General features: G+C 35.9%; 3 protein-coding genes across 5 annotated transcripts; all 3 read right to left on the reverse strand.

Annotated features, from left to right (window-relative positions):
• Positions 1–309: 309 nt before the first annotated feature.
• LOC135682687 (uncharacterized) lies at positions 310–12,014 on the reverse strand. Of its 3 annotated transcripts, XM_089113024.1 has the most exons (10): positions 6,470–6,556; positions 5,566–5,958; positions 5,293–5,363; positions 4,877–5,027; positions 2,573–2,632; positions 2,371–2,442; positions 2,176–2,219; positions 1,649–1,702; positions 1,112–1,179; positions 310–693 (listed from the first exon to the last, which is right to left on the reverse strand). In XM_089113024.1, the coding sequence occupies exons 4-10, from the start codon at positions 5,022–5,024 to the stop codon at positions 621–623; spliced, it is 519 nt and encodes a 172-aa protein (XP_088969150.1). In that variant the 5' UTR covers positions 5,025–5,027; positions 5,293–5,363; positions 5,566–5,958; positions 6,470–6,556; the 3' UTR covers positions 310–620. The 3 variants fall into 3 exon arrangements, 2 of the variants coding, with proteins under 2 accessions (XP_088969150.1, XP_088969149.1); XM_089113023.1 differs by having other exon boundaries at positions 5,566–6,543; XR_016144668.1 differs by lacking the exons at positions 310–693; positions 1,112–1,179; positions 1,649–1,702; ... (1 more) ...; positions 2,371–2,442; positions 2,573–2,632 and adding exons at positions 6,962–7,075; positions 7,232–7,381; positions 11,009–12,014 and having other exon boundaries at positions 4,712–5,027; positions 5,566–5,714; positions 5,902–5,958; positions 6,470–6,596.
• LOC148958361 (uncharacterized) lies at positions 7,388–9,534 on the reverse strand. The gene is made up of 5 exons (XM_089113022.1): positions 9,157–9,534; positions 8,732–8,882; positions 8,180–8,371; positions 7,818–7,920; positions 7,388–7,672 (listed from the first exon to the last, which is right to left on the reverse strand). The coding sequence occupies exons 2-5, from the start codon at positions 8,845–8,847 to the stop codon at positions 7,457–7,459; spliced, it is 627 nt and encodes a 208-aa protein (XP_088969148.1). The 5' UTR covers positions 8,848–8,882; positions 9,157–9,534; the 3' UTR covers positions 7,388–7,456.
• A 178-nt stretch (positions 12,015–12,192) lies between the features above and the next one.
• On the reverse strand, positions 12,193–17,836 carry LOC135682686 (5-hydroxytryptamine receptor 1B). Its single transcript, XM_065197674.2, has 2 exons — positions 17,234–17,836; positions 12,193–13,893 (listed from the first exon to the last, which is right to left on the reverse strand). The coding sequence occupies exon 2, from the start codon at positions 13,856–13,858 to the stop codon at positions 12,704–12,706; it is 1,155 nt and encodes a 384-aa protein (XP_065053746.2). The 5' UTR covers positions 13,859–13,893; positions 17,234–17,836; the 3' UTR covers positions 12,193–12,703.
• Positions 17,837–17,925: the final 89 nt, after the last annotated feature.

A 17,925-nucleotide genomic window follows, 5' to 3' on the forward strand; every position in this document is an offset into this window, starting at 1 on the left:
GTACACATGAATAGTGTGATGGGTGTTTTGGGTGGTATGGGTGTCGAGAGTGTTGGCTAGTACATAGTATGTATATACTTGTACACATGAATAGTGTGATGGGTGTTTTGGGTGGTATGGGTGTCGAGAGTGTTGGCTAGTACATATTTTATGTAGATACTTGTGTACTCGGAAAGGGATATTTCATTGATTTTAATATTATCTTAAAAACGAGGCAGTCTTTTTTCTATAGAATATTGTCTTTCATTTTTTAGTCTGCCTACTGTAAATCCTTGCTTTAGCTGCTTGGGGCTTATTAATTTAGGCAGTTTTTTGCTAGAGGCTTTCAAAAATCATCTTGAAGCTGTCATGTAAATTATTGGGCATTGACAATTAAGCTTAGTATCCCTTTTTTAAAATGTGAATCAAAGTGCTAATTTTTATAGATGTTTTGATTAAATAGATTCATCTAGATGACCGCCCATCTTTGTGTAGAATGAGTCAGAAAAGAAAAACTTCAAAGATAATACAAATGGCAGAAAAATTAAAAAAGTTATCTTTTATCTTTAAAAATTTAAGTTAAACGGCCAGAGAGATAGAGATAGTGGCTGTATTTAATTGCAGTATGAATTGTTGTTAGTCTATTCTTTTCTTTTTCTTTTGAATGAGACTGGCTTTGTATTTTGTTTGTGTCTGATGCAGTCAGCGCAATACCTACAGAAAAAGAAACAGTTTTTCACTATAGTTATGATTCAGCTACTTGCAGTAAAAAAATGTGGCGTCGTTTTGGCTTATGATTTATTCTTTTTGTACATAATTTGTTGTCTGCCTTTCATAGGCCTGCGATTTGCTTTAGCTCTTCTGCAGTTTCATACATTGGTGCATTGTATTTTTTAGTATATCTTAATTACAATTAGCACAGGACAAATCTAAAAATGGTGAAGAGGGGGGCCCAGGATTGCTAGTTGCTCTATTGGTTTTCAGACAGAGTATGGAAGCATAGCAACAATCATGGAAAAAATTGTATTCATGTGCATTTATGGTTTCTTTGGAAAAAAGGAAACTAAGACCCCTCTAGAGAACAATAAATGCCATTTTTAATGATATAAATGCTGAGAATGTAAAACCTTACCAATCTCCACTTGGTGGGTCTCCTTTCATTTTGAGGCATTTGGTATGGAACCAATTCTTTCCAGGGAACTGAAATTTGGAGAAATGTGTTCGCTAAAGAGCTGCTTATTTCTGTTCTTATCATGTATGAAAACTTGAAGCAGAAACGGAAAATTGTAGGTGTGTGAAAATGCATACCCATCTTTTGCTGAATCTTGTCATTTATCGGCGTATTGGCTTGCCCCCCCCCACCCCCCTACTTGAAAGTTTGCTTTTCCCCATTAAATTGTATCAATCTGCATCAATTAAACAGGATGGATTCTTCAAATACAGTTGCATAGCCAGGGTTGAGAACATTGAGTAGTGAGGGGGTTGGCAAAATATTTATTTGAAAAAAGCATTTTCTAGCATTCCAAAGGGCACAAATCTACATTTTTTCTTCCTCAACTCACCTTTACACCCCCACCCTCAATCTTACCATCCTGGCTACACTACTGGTGGTGTGAATAGTTGAATAGAGATGTCACAGGTGCTGGGAATATTGCAACGGGATACTCACATTTTTGGGGTCACCTGAACACTCAATTAAGGGTGAATACTTGCCATCCGGATCCTAAAACATGAAAGTGGAAAAATTCAGTTAAACTGATTCAATCGTCTGTCATAATTAGCTACAGGCATGTTACAGAAGTATTCCTTGCCATGCCTCCATTAGCTTTTTTGCAAAGCCATGCTTTGATTCTGTCAGTCGATCCCTAGTTACCCTCTGACTTGTCCTTATGTTTAATTGTTGGGTTTTCCTTGAGTCTATGAATTGTTTATTTCTGTTTTACAAATTATTGTGAAAATTGGAATTCTTGTGACCTTGTTTTTTTCAAATCTTCACTATGGAAAACTATGCTGTGGAAATTTGAATTCTAGTATTTCAGTCTTTGATACTTTTCTTTGGTTACAATAGATTGTAAAAATACATTAGATTGTTGAAATACATCTACAAGAACGGCGTAGAACGTGGAATATTTCCCGATCTGCGTCTTACAAAAATAAATATTTCAACTATTCTGTAACTCATATGATGTTTGTTACCTTTTTGCATATACAAAACTGTCGTTCACGACGGTTTCTCCTCCCTGGTAAAGACAGAAATTAACTTAGTTATTCGGAAATGGATTTGAATGAATAATATCTATACACTTTTTAATATATTCGCTATTTCAAATTGGCAAGCATGAGAAGAAAATTGTCATTATCACCTACAATATAATAAGCCAACATAATTACCTCCACCTTGATCTTTCGATCCATACCCATACTGTTTTGTTTCCCGCCTTGGTCGCCTCTCCCTTTGCACATCTGTAATGAGATTGCTTGATAATACTGCTGTACAATGAGCAATTTTTGTAAGTTGATAATTAGCTGCTCAATTCAAGCATTCACTTCAACAAGATCAGTTTATATTTTTTGTGCGAATTAAGAAACTCACTTTGCACTGGAGTATCAGCCTTAAGTGTGCATGACTGATCACTTTCCTCGTGATGTGCGCCTGTGGATAAATATGGCCACATAGTAACACAAAAAAATATGAATAATTCCTGTAGAGTAGAGTTATGAAATGAAAAAGTAGCAAAAACTGGTTAAGCTTAAAAATCATATAGAGGTTATACTTGCACCCATTTTGGTGAGCCACTATTAATCTCCCTGGATAAAATAAGGTGAAGGAAATTATTCGTATTTATACAGTTTGAAATCATTACTTTGAGATTCAGTAAATTGGTGACCAGCTATTTTTTCTCATATATATAATTATCATATATATAATTCAAATTCTCCACATACAATTTAAAATTCTACAGTACATACAAATAACTAAACTACATAGATTGAATACATAATTTTACAAAACAAAATAAAAAATTAATACAATGTTACAGAAAACTAAATACAATAGACATACAAAGAGGAGCTAAATAATAAATTGCATGTGGGGAATTATTTAAAGGAGGAGCTCTCTCAATAGGTAAACTAATCGAGGAGAGAGCCCCCCCTGTTCTAATATATAGCCAGGTTAATTTCATACAAGTTTAAATAGTTTTCATCTTCAGTATATAAACTGCAAAGTAGCACAAATTTAGATTGATCAGTCGACTATGCTCAATAAATAACTTCTCAGTTTTGTTTTGAACAATGTTTTTGATGAGGCATTTTTGAGTTCCACAGGTAATGCATTCCAAAGTTTAGCACCAAGATATCTAATAGACTTGAGACCATATTGAAGACTGTTTTTTTGAAACATGTATAGGTCACCTTTATTGGCCTGTCTTGTGGAATACCGATGAACAGATGAATTAAGTAGGAAAAAGTCATGAAAGCAAGTAGGTGAAGTTTTATTAACAGAATCAAAAACAAAGGTTAATAATCGGAGTTCAAAAAGTTCAGAAAGTTTCAAAAGTTTAAGGTCATTGAAGATTGGAAGAGAAGGAGACATGCGAGACTCAAATGAAATGGCTCTGACAGCTTGCTTCTGTAATTTGAAAATTGGATCAATGTAAGATGCATATGTTTGACCCCAAACAATCAGACCATATTGTAGGAAGGACAGAAACAAAGCATTGTACAAGCAAACTAGGACATCTAATGGAAGTAAGTTTCTAATTTTGAAAAACAGCCCACATGTTTTAGCTAGTTTTTTAGAGAGTTCATTAAGATGATATTTCCAGCAAAGATGCTCATCCAGGAGGATACCTAAGAACTTAACAAACTTTACTCTTTTAATCTGTTTCTTCCCTATTTTGATATCGGGACCAGAAGGAACATTAGAAGATGAAGAATGAAAGATGATGTAGTTGGTCTTATCAATGTTTAATGATAGTTTATTTGCATCAAGCCATTTCTTTACTAATCTCAGCTCTTTGTTGACAATCTTCATCAAATTAGTTAAATCTTTGGATTCATAGTAGATGTTTGTGTCATCGGCAAAGAGATAAAAAGTAAGTCTCTTAGAAGCATTGGGTAGATCATTGATATAGATAAGGAAAAGTAATGGGCCCAGTACAGAACCTTGTGGAACACCACAAGTAATTGAAAGTAAGTCAGAGTTATTTCCATTAACAGAAACATATTGCTTTCTATCAGATAGATATGATCTAAACCACTGAAGGGCACATCCACGTATACCATAATGTTCCAATTTTGAAAGCAAAATTTTATGATTAACCGTATCGAAAGCCTTTTGCAAATCAATGAAAATACCACAACCAAGTCTTTTGTTATCAAGTGTATTTCTTATAGCTTCTGTTAAACTCACAAGGGCATGATCAATTGAGTGGTTTTCTTGAAATCCAAATTGTAAAGAATAAAGAATATTATGGATTTCAAGGAATCTATAAAGTCGTCTATACATTAGCTTCTCAAATATCTTGCTGAAAATTGGTAGAAGAGAAATTGGCCGGTAGTTTGAAGGGAGCTCAGGATTTCCTTTTTTGAAAAGAGAAATAACCTTAGCAATTTTGAGTTTATCAGGGAAAATTCCAGACTGGAAGGACTGATTAACAAGAAGAGCAAGGAGTGGTGAAACAGAGTGTCCAATAACTTTAAGTAATTTTATTGGATGCTGGTAGCTAAAAAACAAAAATGAATAGTTCCAGGTAGTTTAGTCATCATATCATGTTTCAAGTACATTACCCGTTTTTCTATCATATAACTGTATCTGCTTTTTGTACTGGAATTAAGATATGGAGAATGAGTTTAAATTGAGAGTAAATCTTCATGAACGTCAACAAACTTATACATTTTGCCCAAATTCCCACTGCGCCGTCGGCGAAGAGATTTCTCTTTGCTGTAGGAATTCTTTGCGACTCTTCTAGCAAGTCATATTTTGAAGGGCTAGTTGAGGCATCTGTTACCCTTCCTTTCCTTTGATTTGATTGCCATTCCATTCCCTGTTTATAATAATGGCTTCAATTAAATCTTTTTACATTTCATGAAAAGAATTTCAAATATGAAATACAAAATTTCTCCAAAACTTTGATTTGGGTCATACATTTTACAAAGGTATTAATGTTTTATGTTTCATATTTTATGTTTTACCCCTAAATTAAATATGCAATAAACCTTATAAAGAAATATAATCTACACTCTTGTCTTGACAAATAAACAATAATTCCTTATACAATATTAAAGACTTTAACATAAATTCAGATGCACCTTTTTAAATGCCTCTTTTCTTCTTGGAGTATATGTCTCGTAGATTTTTTTTACCTTGGTGTCAAAATATCCTGTAAGGAAGATTCATGTATACATTAAGGTTGACAATCGCTTTTTGTTGTTGATTATCAAATTGAAACGAAACTTGTTACACAAGTATTGTTTGGTTGTTGACATAATATTAAGTCTTGGAACGTGAGAAATAGAACAGGGATGTCTACTGACGACAACAAAAATCCATATATCATGTTTCAGTTCAATGTTTAACAGTACCTGGACAGGGTCGATACCATCTAATGGGCACAAAGGTTCATCCAATCTTTTAATAACTGTTTCTTGAATGGAACGGAGTTTTGTCACCATATTCTGGTCCAACGCTGTCGCTGTAGCTTCTTCAGTTGGCTTTTCACCACCATGGAGACCTGTGCAACAATTAAATTTAAATTACTAAAAGTTCCATCATTCAGGCCTTTGCTTCAGAAGATATTTGTTATGTTAGAATCTAAGAAAATTTCCAAATTTATGTTAAAATACTTTGCTTGAAATATTGGATTCAATACTCTTCAGGAAATAAGGAAGGAATATCGGTAAAAAAATGTTCACAGTCACCATAGTGAAGCCATTCCATTATTTTTTTCGAAAAAGTGGCCAATGGAACCTTGTGTGCTGTTGAAAAATCAAGAACACGTTATTTTAAAATATTCAAATCTGAACAAATTTTCCAAATGACATACAGTCTTTTTCTCTGATATGAATATTGTATATAAGAATCATCCTTTTTAAGAATATCATAAAGGCATTGCTCAGCCTCATCTCGAATGTTCATGTTTCAGTTTTAACCAAAACTGTATTAACGATATTTATCTCGTTTTATCAAAAAGCGTGGCTTTTTCAAGAGCGGGCAATGTTCCCCTAAAATACACTTTAATAATATTTTCAAACTCAAAACAAAAATTTGTTAATAATATCGAAGCTGGAAATCTTTAAAGAACTTATATTTTAAAATCTCAGGAAATAAAATTTTTAAAATCAGCCAATTCCAAATGATTACAAAAAATTAGTTAACGAATTGATATAAGTCATATTGTATCTCTTTCTCAACCACACCTGAATCAGCTCTCTTCAGTTTCTACAAACAACAAATTAAGGACAACAATATTTAGTGTAAAATAACTACCTTTGGATGGCTTCATATTATCGGTATCCGAGGCTTCCTTTGAAGAACCTTCTTTTGATTCATCTAAGAAGCAAACCTTCTGCGAAAAGCTATTCTTCGAAAGCTTTTCTACCTCTGATTTCATCTCCTGAAAATGCATTTTTTAATGAGGAATATTTATCAATAATGCTTTTTGAAGTTATGATTATTTTCATTCTTTCATTGCTTTCTTTTCTGTTTGAAATTTAGCTTCCTTGATACGATAAGGTCATTGGTTACAATATTGGCACATATTGTAAAGTGATAAAGGTCTTCTCATGGCTTTATATATTATTCATATCTCCTTATCCAATGGTCTCTGAGTGGGTCCAGATTAAAAGTAGCTAATAGTAATTATAGTAAGGAATTCGAATGGTCACCATAAATATGATCTAAAAAATTATCTCATATCTCCCCCTCCAGTATCTCTCTATCCCTTGAAAACTTTTGCCAGTTAGACATCGTAAATCATACCTTGTCGCCGATTTCTGAAAATTCATTTCTTACAACTGTCGATTTTATCGCCACACATTCAACAAGGTTGTTGTTTTGCCTCACCATGACACTCCAATTTAGCCATGTAAGTATCTACAAAATAAACAAAACATTTCAAAGTTGATGCTTTGAGTCAGTAGTTAGCCAAGGCATAGTTGGTTTTTTAACTCTTTTTGCATATACTCAGTTTGTTTTTCGAACATATGCATATCGGTTTAGAAGAGAATAAAATTTACTAAGTGTAATTACCTTAGCATCTTTGCGGCAAATCTTGTTTATGATGCTATTTTCAAGTCTGTTCATGAAAGGTGCGTTTTGCCCAATACTTGATTCGAAACGCTTCTTGCAATTTAAAACGTTTGCCACCAAATCGTCTTCCAATCCAAGGCTCTTAAAGTACTGCAATGTGAAAAAAATGATGACAAAGTTATAATCACAAGCTTCCAGTTTGATCTGACATGATAATCTTTTTCTTCACATATAATGAATTGCATAAATGTTTTGTTTCCTACTGTAGCAATGTATACACACCATATGCCTTGTAAAAAGAATTGTCGCAAGCATATCGCACCACCTTTGCTGCCTTTTTTGAATGAGTTTTTCAATAAGCTGGCTCAGCTTTTCGCAGCAATCTTCCTCTATCGCCATCCAGCGTTCTCCGTGCAGTATTGCCCATGCAGTTAAGAATCCCTGTTGACAAGTTTTGTATTTTAGTCATTTTTTCCACGCAACTTAAAAAGTATTAAAACAATCCAGCTTTCCTGTTACCAAGAGTTTCTCAGAAAAGATTTGAGCTGTGTTCATATAAAAAGTAACAGACGTTAACTATCCTTACACAATAGTTTTTGGCAGTTTCCATAAAATTTCTAATTTCAGGACCATTATTCGGAAAATTTTCGTCTTTCTTGTACTCCAACGACAAAATTCTTCCTCTTATTCTAGAAAGAAAAAAGATATATAATTAGATGAACTTTTTTAAAAACTTATAATTTTTTAAATATTTTTTGGAAAGGACTAGTAAAACCAACTGAAAAGTGGTTCACTGGCTATATCCGAGCTCTTAAGGTGGATGAGTTTGTAAAGAAGGATGAGTAAAATGATGAGCTGTTTATCCCAAAAACTGAAAGGAAGAAAGCTTTATTCCTGTCATTTAACGTAATGATATCATTTGATTTGAACAACTGAGATGGAAAATACCGTTGCGTTTCCACATCATTTGTCGATACTGTCATTCCACACAGTCTTGCACTCTGCAGCCCTTGCTTCACCGAACCTTGGAGTAAACCTTCATGAAATTGAAGCAAAAATTCACTCAAGGACTCCATCGATTTTATGTCATTAAAGTGCATCAAAAGCGTACTTCTTGACGACACTCTCCACATCATTTTCCTACAAAGAAGTAAAGTACTCTAAAATTATTCAGTGACGCAAAACTATTTTAGAGTGAAAAACAACTTAAATTATTTCAAGTGAATATTTTCAAAATCAAATTGATACTCTGTAATATTGATACTCTATAATGTAATATTGATACATCTGATATTTTCTCATAGCCTTAAATGCTGTATGTTATTCTTATGTAAATAAAATTTTCCAGCTGTTTGTTTACGTTTTCTGTAAAGCATATTAATGTTCTTTGCCTTTTGTTACATGCACGGTATTTGATATGTTTGCTTGAATGATCTTCTATAACACACAGTACGCTGTGAAATATAAACTTGCCAACAGTAGTGGAAATTAATGTCTTACTCGGATGTGCCTGTTGAATTCAAATTTCCCCCAGTAAGAAACAAGAGATGTTCTCTTTTACTGGCACCTTGGCCAAAATTTAAAAGTTCTTGGCTTGTTGTTTTACCAACATTCATAGCGGCACCATACAACAGCGCCACTTTACTTTCTCCTTGAAAAGAAAATGCAATTGTTCCAAAAATTTTACCACTAAACGTATAATATTTCATTTTAACCAAAAAAATGAATTATGACAGTCGGAAAATTTGACATGATCATACTTCATTGTTACAATGAAATGCAAGAAACTTGTATTGCTTCTTCTTAATGTAATCTACTATTTCTATTGGTAGCATAAATAAAAGATTATCCTTAATGTGACGGATGTAACGTGCTATTAGATGCAAAAACATTAGACTATTCTCAATGTGACGGATGTTACGTACCATTGTTTTTTCTGTGGTGTTTGGCATATGAATGTCGCAAAATTCTTCCAAGAACAAATGATGCTGCCAAGAGCAACGATTCTCTATTAACTGTAAACGCTGTAGTGAGCTCCACAGACCTAATAATTAAATAAATAAATTGTGTGTTGACATTATTGTTAATTAAAAGTACGGCCAAAAAGAAAAGTCGCTGTTTCCGCGAACAACTATATTTTGAAATGAAAAAATATACTGTTCACACGTTGAATGAAAAAATAATACCGTATCATTTTATATTCCTTTGCATAGGGTCTACCTATTATAAAGTGCTCGCACTCACCAAGCTTATTATAAGACACACGGCCCCTTCTCAATCAATCTTCTCAAAGCCCATGCCGGTTCCCCATCCATCAATTTCCCTGAATTTTATTGGCTATTTTGTCTTGGCCGGTGCTCAGATGACGTTGAGCACCAGAAAAAAGCAAATGATTGGCTAATTATGGATTTGGGCACCGGTGAGAAAATAGTTGATTGGCTACCTCCGTTAAGCCTGATTTACACGAGACGAATTTTTTCGTGCGAAGCCAATTTTTCGCCGCGAATGCGCGAAAAATATGCGCAGAATTGGGGTTTGAAAATTCGCAGCGAATTTGCAGCGAAAATTCGCTGCAAAAAAGTAGAAACCATAGAGTACCGAAGTGATGACGTCATAAAAATCTATTTTTAGAATTTCTGAATTTTGATCCCATAACCTGAAAGAGCATCATGAAATACCTCTAAATATGCAAAATCAGTGAAGGCACTGCGAATTGGCTGAGATATGGCCTCATTAGCACAGGCTATTCCCCCATCAAACCTCTGTAATTTGGTCTTGGTTCATAACTTTATGAACCATGCTAGAATCACAGCAATTAGCAAACTTGAAATCTTTCATTGGCCATATCTCGCCCAATTTGAAACATATCTAACTAATTTTGCATATTGAGAGGTATTTTATGTCGTTCATTCAGATTATGTTGTCAAATTTAAGAAAATTTAAAAATAGATTTTTGATGACGTCACACTTCGGTACTCTATTCCTACTTTTTCGCTGCGAAAATTTTCGCCTTGAAAATAAACCAATCAGAACAGCATTGGAAGACACCTGACTTCTGTTTTGGTTTTAGATGGCCTACGTCTTTCCTTTTTTTCAAACACTCTCGCCTTTAAAACGTCAATAAAAAAGGTTGATAATTATTAATTTCCTGTTCCTTGTACACAATTCATGTAAGTTGATTTATATCAGATTATTATTCAAACATTTGAATTTCAAATTGATGAAAACTGGCTTGAAAGTTTCATCGTTCTACCAATATGTCAGAAATATAATAAAATAGGCAAGAATTTCTTCAAATTGCTGAATCGTTGGCTGCAAATTGGCCTGCTCAAAATCAACAGTTTCAAGCAGATGCACTAACAGGATCTCGCATGCTCTTGCAAGCTTCGATAGCGACCTTTGAAAGTATAAGATATATACTGGTCTTATAAATGTAAACATAAACCTCTCTTACCGAAAGATGGAATTCCCCCTTCTGAAGACGTCGTGAATAATTTTTTCTAATCCAGTATCGTTTTTTTGAAATTATTTATTATATATTAATATTGAAATTATATATTAAAATTTTGAACTTGCTGATAAGAGCACTCTTCGAACAGTCGCTATATTCTTTTGTAATATTTGCAGCGAATTCGCATAAAAATTTCGCCAGTGTAAATTGAACTTCGAATTCGACAGAAAAGTTCGCAGCTAAAAAATTCGTGGAGAAAAATTCGCTTTGCGCGAAAAATTCGTCTCGTGTAAATCAGGCTTTAGTGAGAATTCTAATTTACTCACCCACCGGTGCTCGGAATAGCGTGGAATAATGGGATTTCATTGGAGGATGAGACTGTCATCCGCAATCTCATTGGTCAGCACTGGCATTCTGCCATCTCATTGGTCAGCTCTTTCTTCTCTTTGCCGTCGGCATCCTCCTTTAGCAGCTGCAATTAATTTTTCAGCCCCTCCCACCCTCCTGGAAAAAATAAGTCTGCCTCTATGTCAAAAATTTTTCTGTATGCAGTCGCTGAACGATTTGATAAGGAAGTGTTGTGATGTTCGTTGCGAAAGATTAATCCTGTTTTTGCATCGAGATAAAGTCCAGAAAATAGCTACATCGTCTCGTCAGTTTAATCAAAATCAAAAATTTTGGCTGATTATTGGCTTCTGCTTCTTAATTTAGAATCCGACTGACTACCATTCAACAGGGCTTTCTTAAAGATTTTTGAGTGGTAAGGCTTTTTCAGAAGGGCCCAAACTTACCGCCAGCGATTGTTCAGAGATAATAGACTGGTGCTTCAGATTGTGATATGCTTCCGCTTACGCTAAAAATACTGGTTTGCTGCAAGGGCTAGTTTTTATGCAAGGGCTTTTTTACGAGGCCCATCAAGGCATGGGTCCTGGGCCTTTCACCTCTTCTCTTCGGACCCTCCATCTCGACGCTCCTGTGTCCATGAAGTAAATAGATTAAGCATTTCGAAAACATGGTTGCTTTGGTTTTGCCTAACATCCTTATCACAAACAGGGCTGTTACTAAGTAATATACAATTTCTACCCGCAAGAAAACATGGTTCTATCGAGCTCGGTTATGTAATTGGAACTCTGATATAAGGTTATAATAAAGACCGCGATACCTCTTTGAACAGATTCAACAATATTGCAAAGGAACGACTTCTTTCCATGATTATGGTTTCATTTTGAGTTTGGCGATGGCGACATCGATGGCAAGTTTATCACAAGACAGTGGTGCCGTGAAGGGGTGGCTACGGAGGGCTCAGCCCCCCTTTAAGAAATTTTCAGGTGGCACCGCCCTCCCTTAACAAGCCAGTCTATGTTTGGTTTGGCGAATTCCTTATTTGGCAATATGAATTTACCTTTTATTATGCTATCGATTTTGGATGAATGAGTAATTTCTATTAGCCTTTTAGAGTCTGTGATTAGTTTGAATGACTTCATAAGAGATAACTAAGGTGTGGGAAGTGGCTTCTAGAAGTTCCCCACGGAGCAGTCCCCCTTCCTAACTTTCTAGGACGGCACTGCTGTAATAGGGCTATAACGGCTGACAAGACATAGTCATGGGTAATGATAAAACATCTAGATGAGCTCGTTACATCTTGTCAAGTCTTTTTCATCGCTTTTAAAGCTGTTCACATAGAATTGAAAAATCTGGAACATATGTTCCAATACCAATAACAATAGTTTCAAGTTAACATTATTTACAAGAGATGAAGCGATCTCTTCATAATGAGTTTGAAAATCTCGTGCAATACCAATATTGATTTAAATTGATGAAAATATTAACGACGTCAGTATAATTTAGCACAGTGTAGACAACATTAAAATCCTTTCACGATTTTTAGAATTTCGACCTCATATCCCCAAAAGAAAGCAACGAAATACTTCTAAATGTACACAACTAGTTAGATTCTTGCTAATTTACCCATTTCATGCGTTGGTTCTCTAAACTCGACTGCCCAAAAGGCAACACTCTGTTTACTGGTATCCTTTCGATACATATCCCGTGGCACTAGGAGCATGCAAATCCACCACCATACTTCTGCGATTACCGAATCTGAATAGACTTTTCATCGCCTCCCTGACATTTCCATTTTGCCAGCTGTATATTAAAGGGTTCATGACACTGTTGGCAAAGCCCAGCAGCAAAAACCAGTGATATAGAGATGCATGTGAATCTTGCTCCTTTGTCATATACATCTCTAAACTTCGTATAAATGAGATGGTCATAAAGGGAGCCCAGCTGACTGTTGCTGCAATGATAATTGCCGCCATTGTCTTAGCAATTTGGTAGTGCTTCTGCATTGTGCTTAATGATTTTGCTTTTTCTGGTATGGGCCGCAACTCTGGTGAATCTTTCACCTGCAGTTCGAGCCTGACTGTTGATACCTTCGTTTCAAAATCTTTTACTTTCACATCGCACCCGCCTTCAGTCACACCTGGCTTGCCAACATAAGCTGCTGTTAATGGGTACACTTGTCCAGAGTGGCTTCTATTCCCAGCTGTATTTGGTAAATTTGGTTGGGCGCTTCCATGGTTTGTCAATGCTTTATTGCTTTCTCGAACTCTTCTGAAGATTTTCCAGTAACAGAAGCTGATAACGAGTAAAACAAAATTTGTGACACAGAGCAAGACAATATGGAAGTATAAACCAATGATAAACCGGTAGATTACATAAAGCGCGCCCGACAGCACCCAGGCACAACCTGCCATGAAAAGTGTGCGTTTGGTCGTGAAAATAGCAAGGTATTTGTGATACCGGACTATATGCACGTATCTTTCGACGCTGATAACGACAAGTAGCAATATAGATGCAATGCAAAAAAAGCATGTTTGAAATCCGCACACATGTTGCAAGAAGCATGAAAGTCGTGAGCCACGTGTGTAAACCAGGACGTTCAATGGGGTTGTTATTCCCACCATCAGATCTGCAACAACAAGATTGGCCAATAGTAGATTCGATTTAGTCTGCAAGCGTTTGTATTTGCCTATGCAAATCAAGACAACAGCATTAATCGCAAACGCCACGATTCCAAAAAGGGCAAATAAGATTGCCATTGATGTTGATTCGGTTTTTGTGAGCTGGTTGGTGTCCGGCCAATTAAAGCAACGTTCTTGTTCTACAGAAGTCATTTTAGGATTTTTTACGTCTTTTAAGCCTTTTGTGTCTGCAAAGAAAAAATTGAGCTTACATATCGATGATAACTATTATCAAAGCAGAGCAGAGCAGAGCAGAGCAGAGCAGAGCAGAGCAGAGCAGAGCAGAGCAGAGCAGAGCAGAGCAGAGCAGAGCAGAGCAGAGCAGAGCAGAGCAGAGCAGAGCAGAGCAGAGCAGAGCAGAGCAGAGCAGAGCAGAGCAGAGCAGAGCAGAGCAGAGCAGAGCAGAGCAGAGCAGAGCAGAGCAGAGCAGAGCAGAGCAGAGCAGAGCAGAGCAGAGCAGAGCAGAGCAGAGCAGAGCAGAGCAGAGCAGAGCAGAGCAGAGCAGAGCAGAGCAGAGCAGAGAATTAAACAAAATCAATTTCTAATTTCAAAACTATTCCATAGCACTTAAGGGAGGGCGGTGCTTTGAGCATATACAAATGTATCTTTACATTTTCAGCAAATATTTTCCCGTTAATACGCCAAGATGTTTAGTTAGTATGAAATGAATGCAAAGTTTTTGCGGTTGAAAATCATCGATCAATTAGAGGCTACAAAACATTGGTCACCTAGCATAGGAAAGGTATCCTCTAGCTGGCATGATTTGCAATTTATGAGATTTGAGGGGGGTCATGCTACTACCCTGGAAATTAGTATTTTCTGCGGCCATAACATTTATAAAAAGAGAAATATTTGTGACAAGAAACTGGTATTAGCGGCGAAGAACGCCCCTTCATCCCCATTAGAAATAGCTTGGCAAGAAAAGTATAGAAAACAGCAACTGTAAGGGAAAGGAAATTCATATAAATCAGAGTGTGGCTGCTGTTTTTAAAAAATCTAATTGAAAGCTCTGTATAAAGAAATGTAAGTTTACTTGATGTTTTCAAATGTGCTTCATTTTGGCTCCTATATACACATTTTTATAAAAACCTGCAAGTTGGATTTTACGCAGGGTTTTCCAAAACTTGTAGCTCAACTGCTCTTAATTGATCTTAAATTCTTAGACCGTACAAAAAAGAGATCAAAAACAGACAACTGCTTTTCCTTAGAACAAATCTGGACATGATGGGAGTAGGGGCGCGGAATATTTCATGCATCCCAGTGGGCCATCAGGACCCTCGATGAGAATATGGGTGTTTTTGTTTCTAAGACTTTTTTAGTTTCATCCGTTCAGTACGGCTGCATGATGTAACTGAGTTTCTCAAATTTCTGTGTCTTTAAATAAAATCTATTTTAAAGGAGTTTCTTATGAACAATTATCCTTATAATAGGGAGTATGATAGAAAATGGCAAAAACGTTTGGTTCTATATGAGCAATGGCAAATGGTACTTGGCCTACTATTTGAAAGGGACAGATTTGTTGATCAGATCTAAAGAAAATCCCGCCTTACATCATTGAATTCAATAGTTCAATTGCTGTAACTCCATTTCACATTATAAGTTATATCAATATTACAAATTAAAAACAAGCACGGCAGAAGAACAGAGTCTTGCGGCAAACTCTAGCAGACCCATGTGTTTGTTGTTCAAATGGCAGAAGATGCAGAGTTCAATTGGAAAAGTCAGAGGAAGAGACCAAAAACATTGTGCTACAAATGCTCAAAACAAATAGCAAAATGGCTATTGCCCAACGGCTGGAAATGCACAATGATGGAACAGAGCACTAAAAAGATTTTAAGCTTCAAAATTAGAATTGAACCAAGCTATACGACCTCATCTTGTGATTATTTCTAAGCAATAAGGAACAGGCACCGCGGAGAAGCGAGGTTTGGGGGGCTATACCCCCTTTTGTAAAAATGTAAAAGATTTACCAATGAATCACCAGTTAAGCCACTTTTTACCCGGCTTAGCCCCCCTCCCTCACTCTTTTAGACCCCTTATTTTTCCCAACGCTCCGCGGTGCCTGAGGAATGGATTCAATTATTGGCAATATCCAATTTATGTTATTTTTCTCTAGACTTTCCCTTTAAAGATGTTAATCAGATGCTATCAGTATGCAAACAATTCAAAATATTGGTTCCTATAGCAATTATTTAGACTTGTATCATAATCTAGTTGGCATTTCTAAGCTTATCGCTATTTTAAATCACTAACTTTGAATGAATGAATTAACATTTGTATATTATGTGATATCAAGCAATCGAAAATGATATCTTGTAGATGTTGTCGCAAGACTCTTCGACATCTATGGGAACATAGGCAGCTGTGTTAGCCAGCCATTCCACCTGCATAACCTTCGGGTTGTAAGATTTTTCGAAGGACAAATAGCCTTGTTACAGTATCTTCCATTTCTCCCAAATTAATGTTTGCCAAAATGATATTTTTGATTACATCTTCCTGCATTATCAGTAAAAGCTAGCAGCTGCACATAACTAGCAAAACTGTTTGTGATGAGAATGAAGAGATATATGGACTGCTCGACTTGTATCGAAAGCTCCTTTGAGATGGTTTTGTCTCAAGACCTTTCTTTCAAGTGATTCCATCAGGGCCACCCTAGAGATTTCAAAGGATCCTAGACTGAAACAAGAGACCGGCTCTCTGCTAGCGAAGCGAACAGAAAGTTTTTTGCGACCACGCAAGTAGTTTAAAAAAGATACTATTTTAAGGCATACTTTTGTTCTTTTCATTTGTTCCATTCTTAAAATGAAATTTCATATCCTTTTGGGACCCCCTATGCCTCAAGGCCTGACTGGAGCACTTTTCCTCTAGCCCCGTCTTGGCGGAACTGATTCTATTGATCTAGTTTGTTGTGAACTTATGAAATCTGCACTTTTAAGTCCTAAAATCATTCAATAATCCCAATGGCAGAGCAAAACGGGAACATTTGGCAAAGCTCTGCAGAACTGACTTCGCGTTTTACTTAAATTTGATGAGGCGATGTTGGGGGAGTATTTAAATTGTGGCAACCCTTTCTTTATGATGTGATTCAATGCTTGTGAAATTGCCTTAGACATAACTTAAAAGTCAATCTCCTTCCCCCCAAATCTGGCTAGCCTTGTCACCGGCTCATTCAGCGGTGAATTTGCGATACAACGTAAAACGATATCTGTCTAGTGACAAGTTTTGTGTAGCATGTCCTTAGTTGCAATGCCATATACTGTAAAATTCGGAGTTCAACCTGGGTGTAACTGCAAAGGTCAATGGCTTAAGTCTTTTCCTTATATGAGAATCTTTACTTGCATTGCGACTGATCTCAACATATTCCAGCCACACTTTCTGACGTCGAAACAAGAGAAGGCGAAGCAATGTTATAAAATGCATTTGAAATTCGAATTTTGGCGATTCAAAAAGACGGCTTCCAGGAAGCATATTTTGTAAACAAATACAACATGAATTGTTTTGAACATTTTATGTAAACGATTGACTTACCAACTACTAGAAATGCGTCTCGTGAAATTTTGCTCTAGTGCCCACTGTCACATCAAACCCACTTGACGACAGCGCCCTCTTTTCCGCAGTTACATATTTCCTAACATCTGCAACAATGACAAGTTTGCATGAACACCTGTAACTATTTAAAGTAATTGTCAAATTCAATTATAACTGCAACGATAACAAGGCAGATCTTAAACAATAATTATCATGAATCCTTAACCAAAGTATGGTCCGCTATCCTCGTTGTCGACGAGAAAATAGTAATAATAATAATGATATCCTAACACATTACCTTCCGTTATCAAAACGAGGTGTTTTTGGTGAACGAGAGACCTTTTGCAGACTTTCTGTCAAAGTTGGTTTCGTCAATTCAATTATATAATAAGGTTCTTAGTATAATACTTGCAAAATAAGGTTGAACGTCACCCTTGCCTTTCCAGTGAGATATAGTTTCGAAGTTTTCGTGCTTCAAACCTTTTCAAGAACGTTCACCTTACATGATCCTGTAGAGAAGGTTTGTCATAAAGGATTGCTATGTCCTTTTATTTTCAGCCGGAAACTTAAAATTTATTCTGTTTTTGCAACATAAATTGTTCAAATTAAAAATGAATGATGGGCTAACTTATGAGAAGCCATCTTGAAAAAATCTCTTCAGCATAATACATAAAACTTTCGTCGATTTGGTA

The sequence above is a fragment of the Rhopilema esculentum genome, chromosome 16, assembly GCF_057945365.1.
Source record: "Rhopilema esculentum isolate cy_ngs chromosome 16, ASM5794536v1, whole genome shotgun sequence".
Classification (NCBI taxonomy): Eukaryota; Metazoa; Cnidaria; class Scyphozoa; order Rhizostomeae; family Rhizostomatidae; genus Rhopilema; species Rhopilema esculentum.

Coding starts and splice junctions, on each gene's coding strand:
- LOC135682687 (XM_089113024.1), bottom strand. CDS start 5,024: ATGGAATGGCAATCAAATCAAAGGAAAGGAAGGGTAACAGATGCCTCA. Junction 2,220..2,370: donor ATCGAAAGATCAAGGTGGAG/GTAATTATGTTG, acceptor TGTCTTTACCAG/GGAGGAGAAACCGTCGTGAA. Junction 694..1,111: donor GACCCACCAAGTGGAGATTG/GTAAGGTTTTAC, acceptor CTTTTTCTGTAG/GTATTGCGCTGACTGCATCA.
- LOC148958361 (XM_089113022.1), bottom strand. CDS start 8,847: ATGAATGTTGGTAAAACAACAAGCCAAGAACTTTTAAATTTTGGCCAA. Junction 8,372..8,731: donor AATTCAACAGGCACATCCGA/GTAAGACATTAA, acceptor ACTTCTTTGTAG/GAAAATGATGTGGAGAGTGT. Junction 7,921..8,179: donor AATGATGTGGAAACGCAACG/GTATTTTCCATC, acceptor TTTTCTTTCTAG/AATAAGAGGAAGAATTTTGT.
- LOC135682686 (XM_065197674.2), bottom strand. CDS start 13,858: ATGACTTCTGTAGAACAAGAACGTTGCTTTAATTGGCCGGACACCAAC.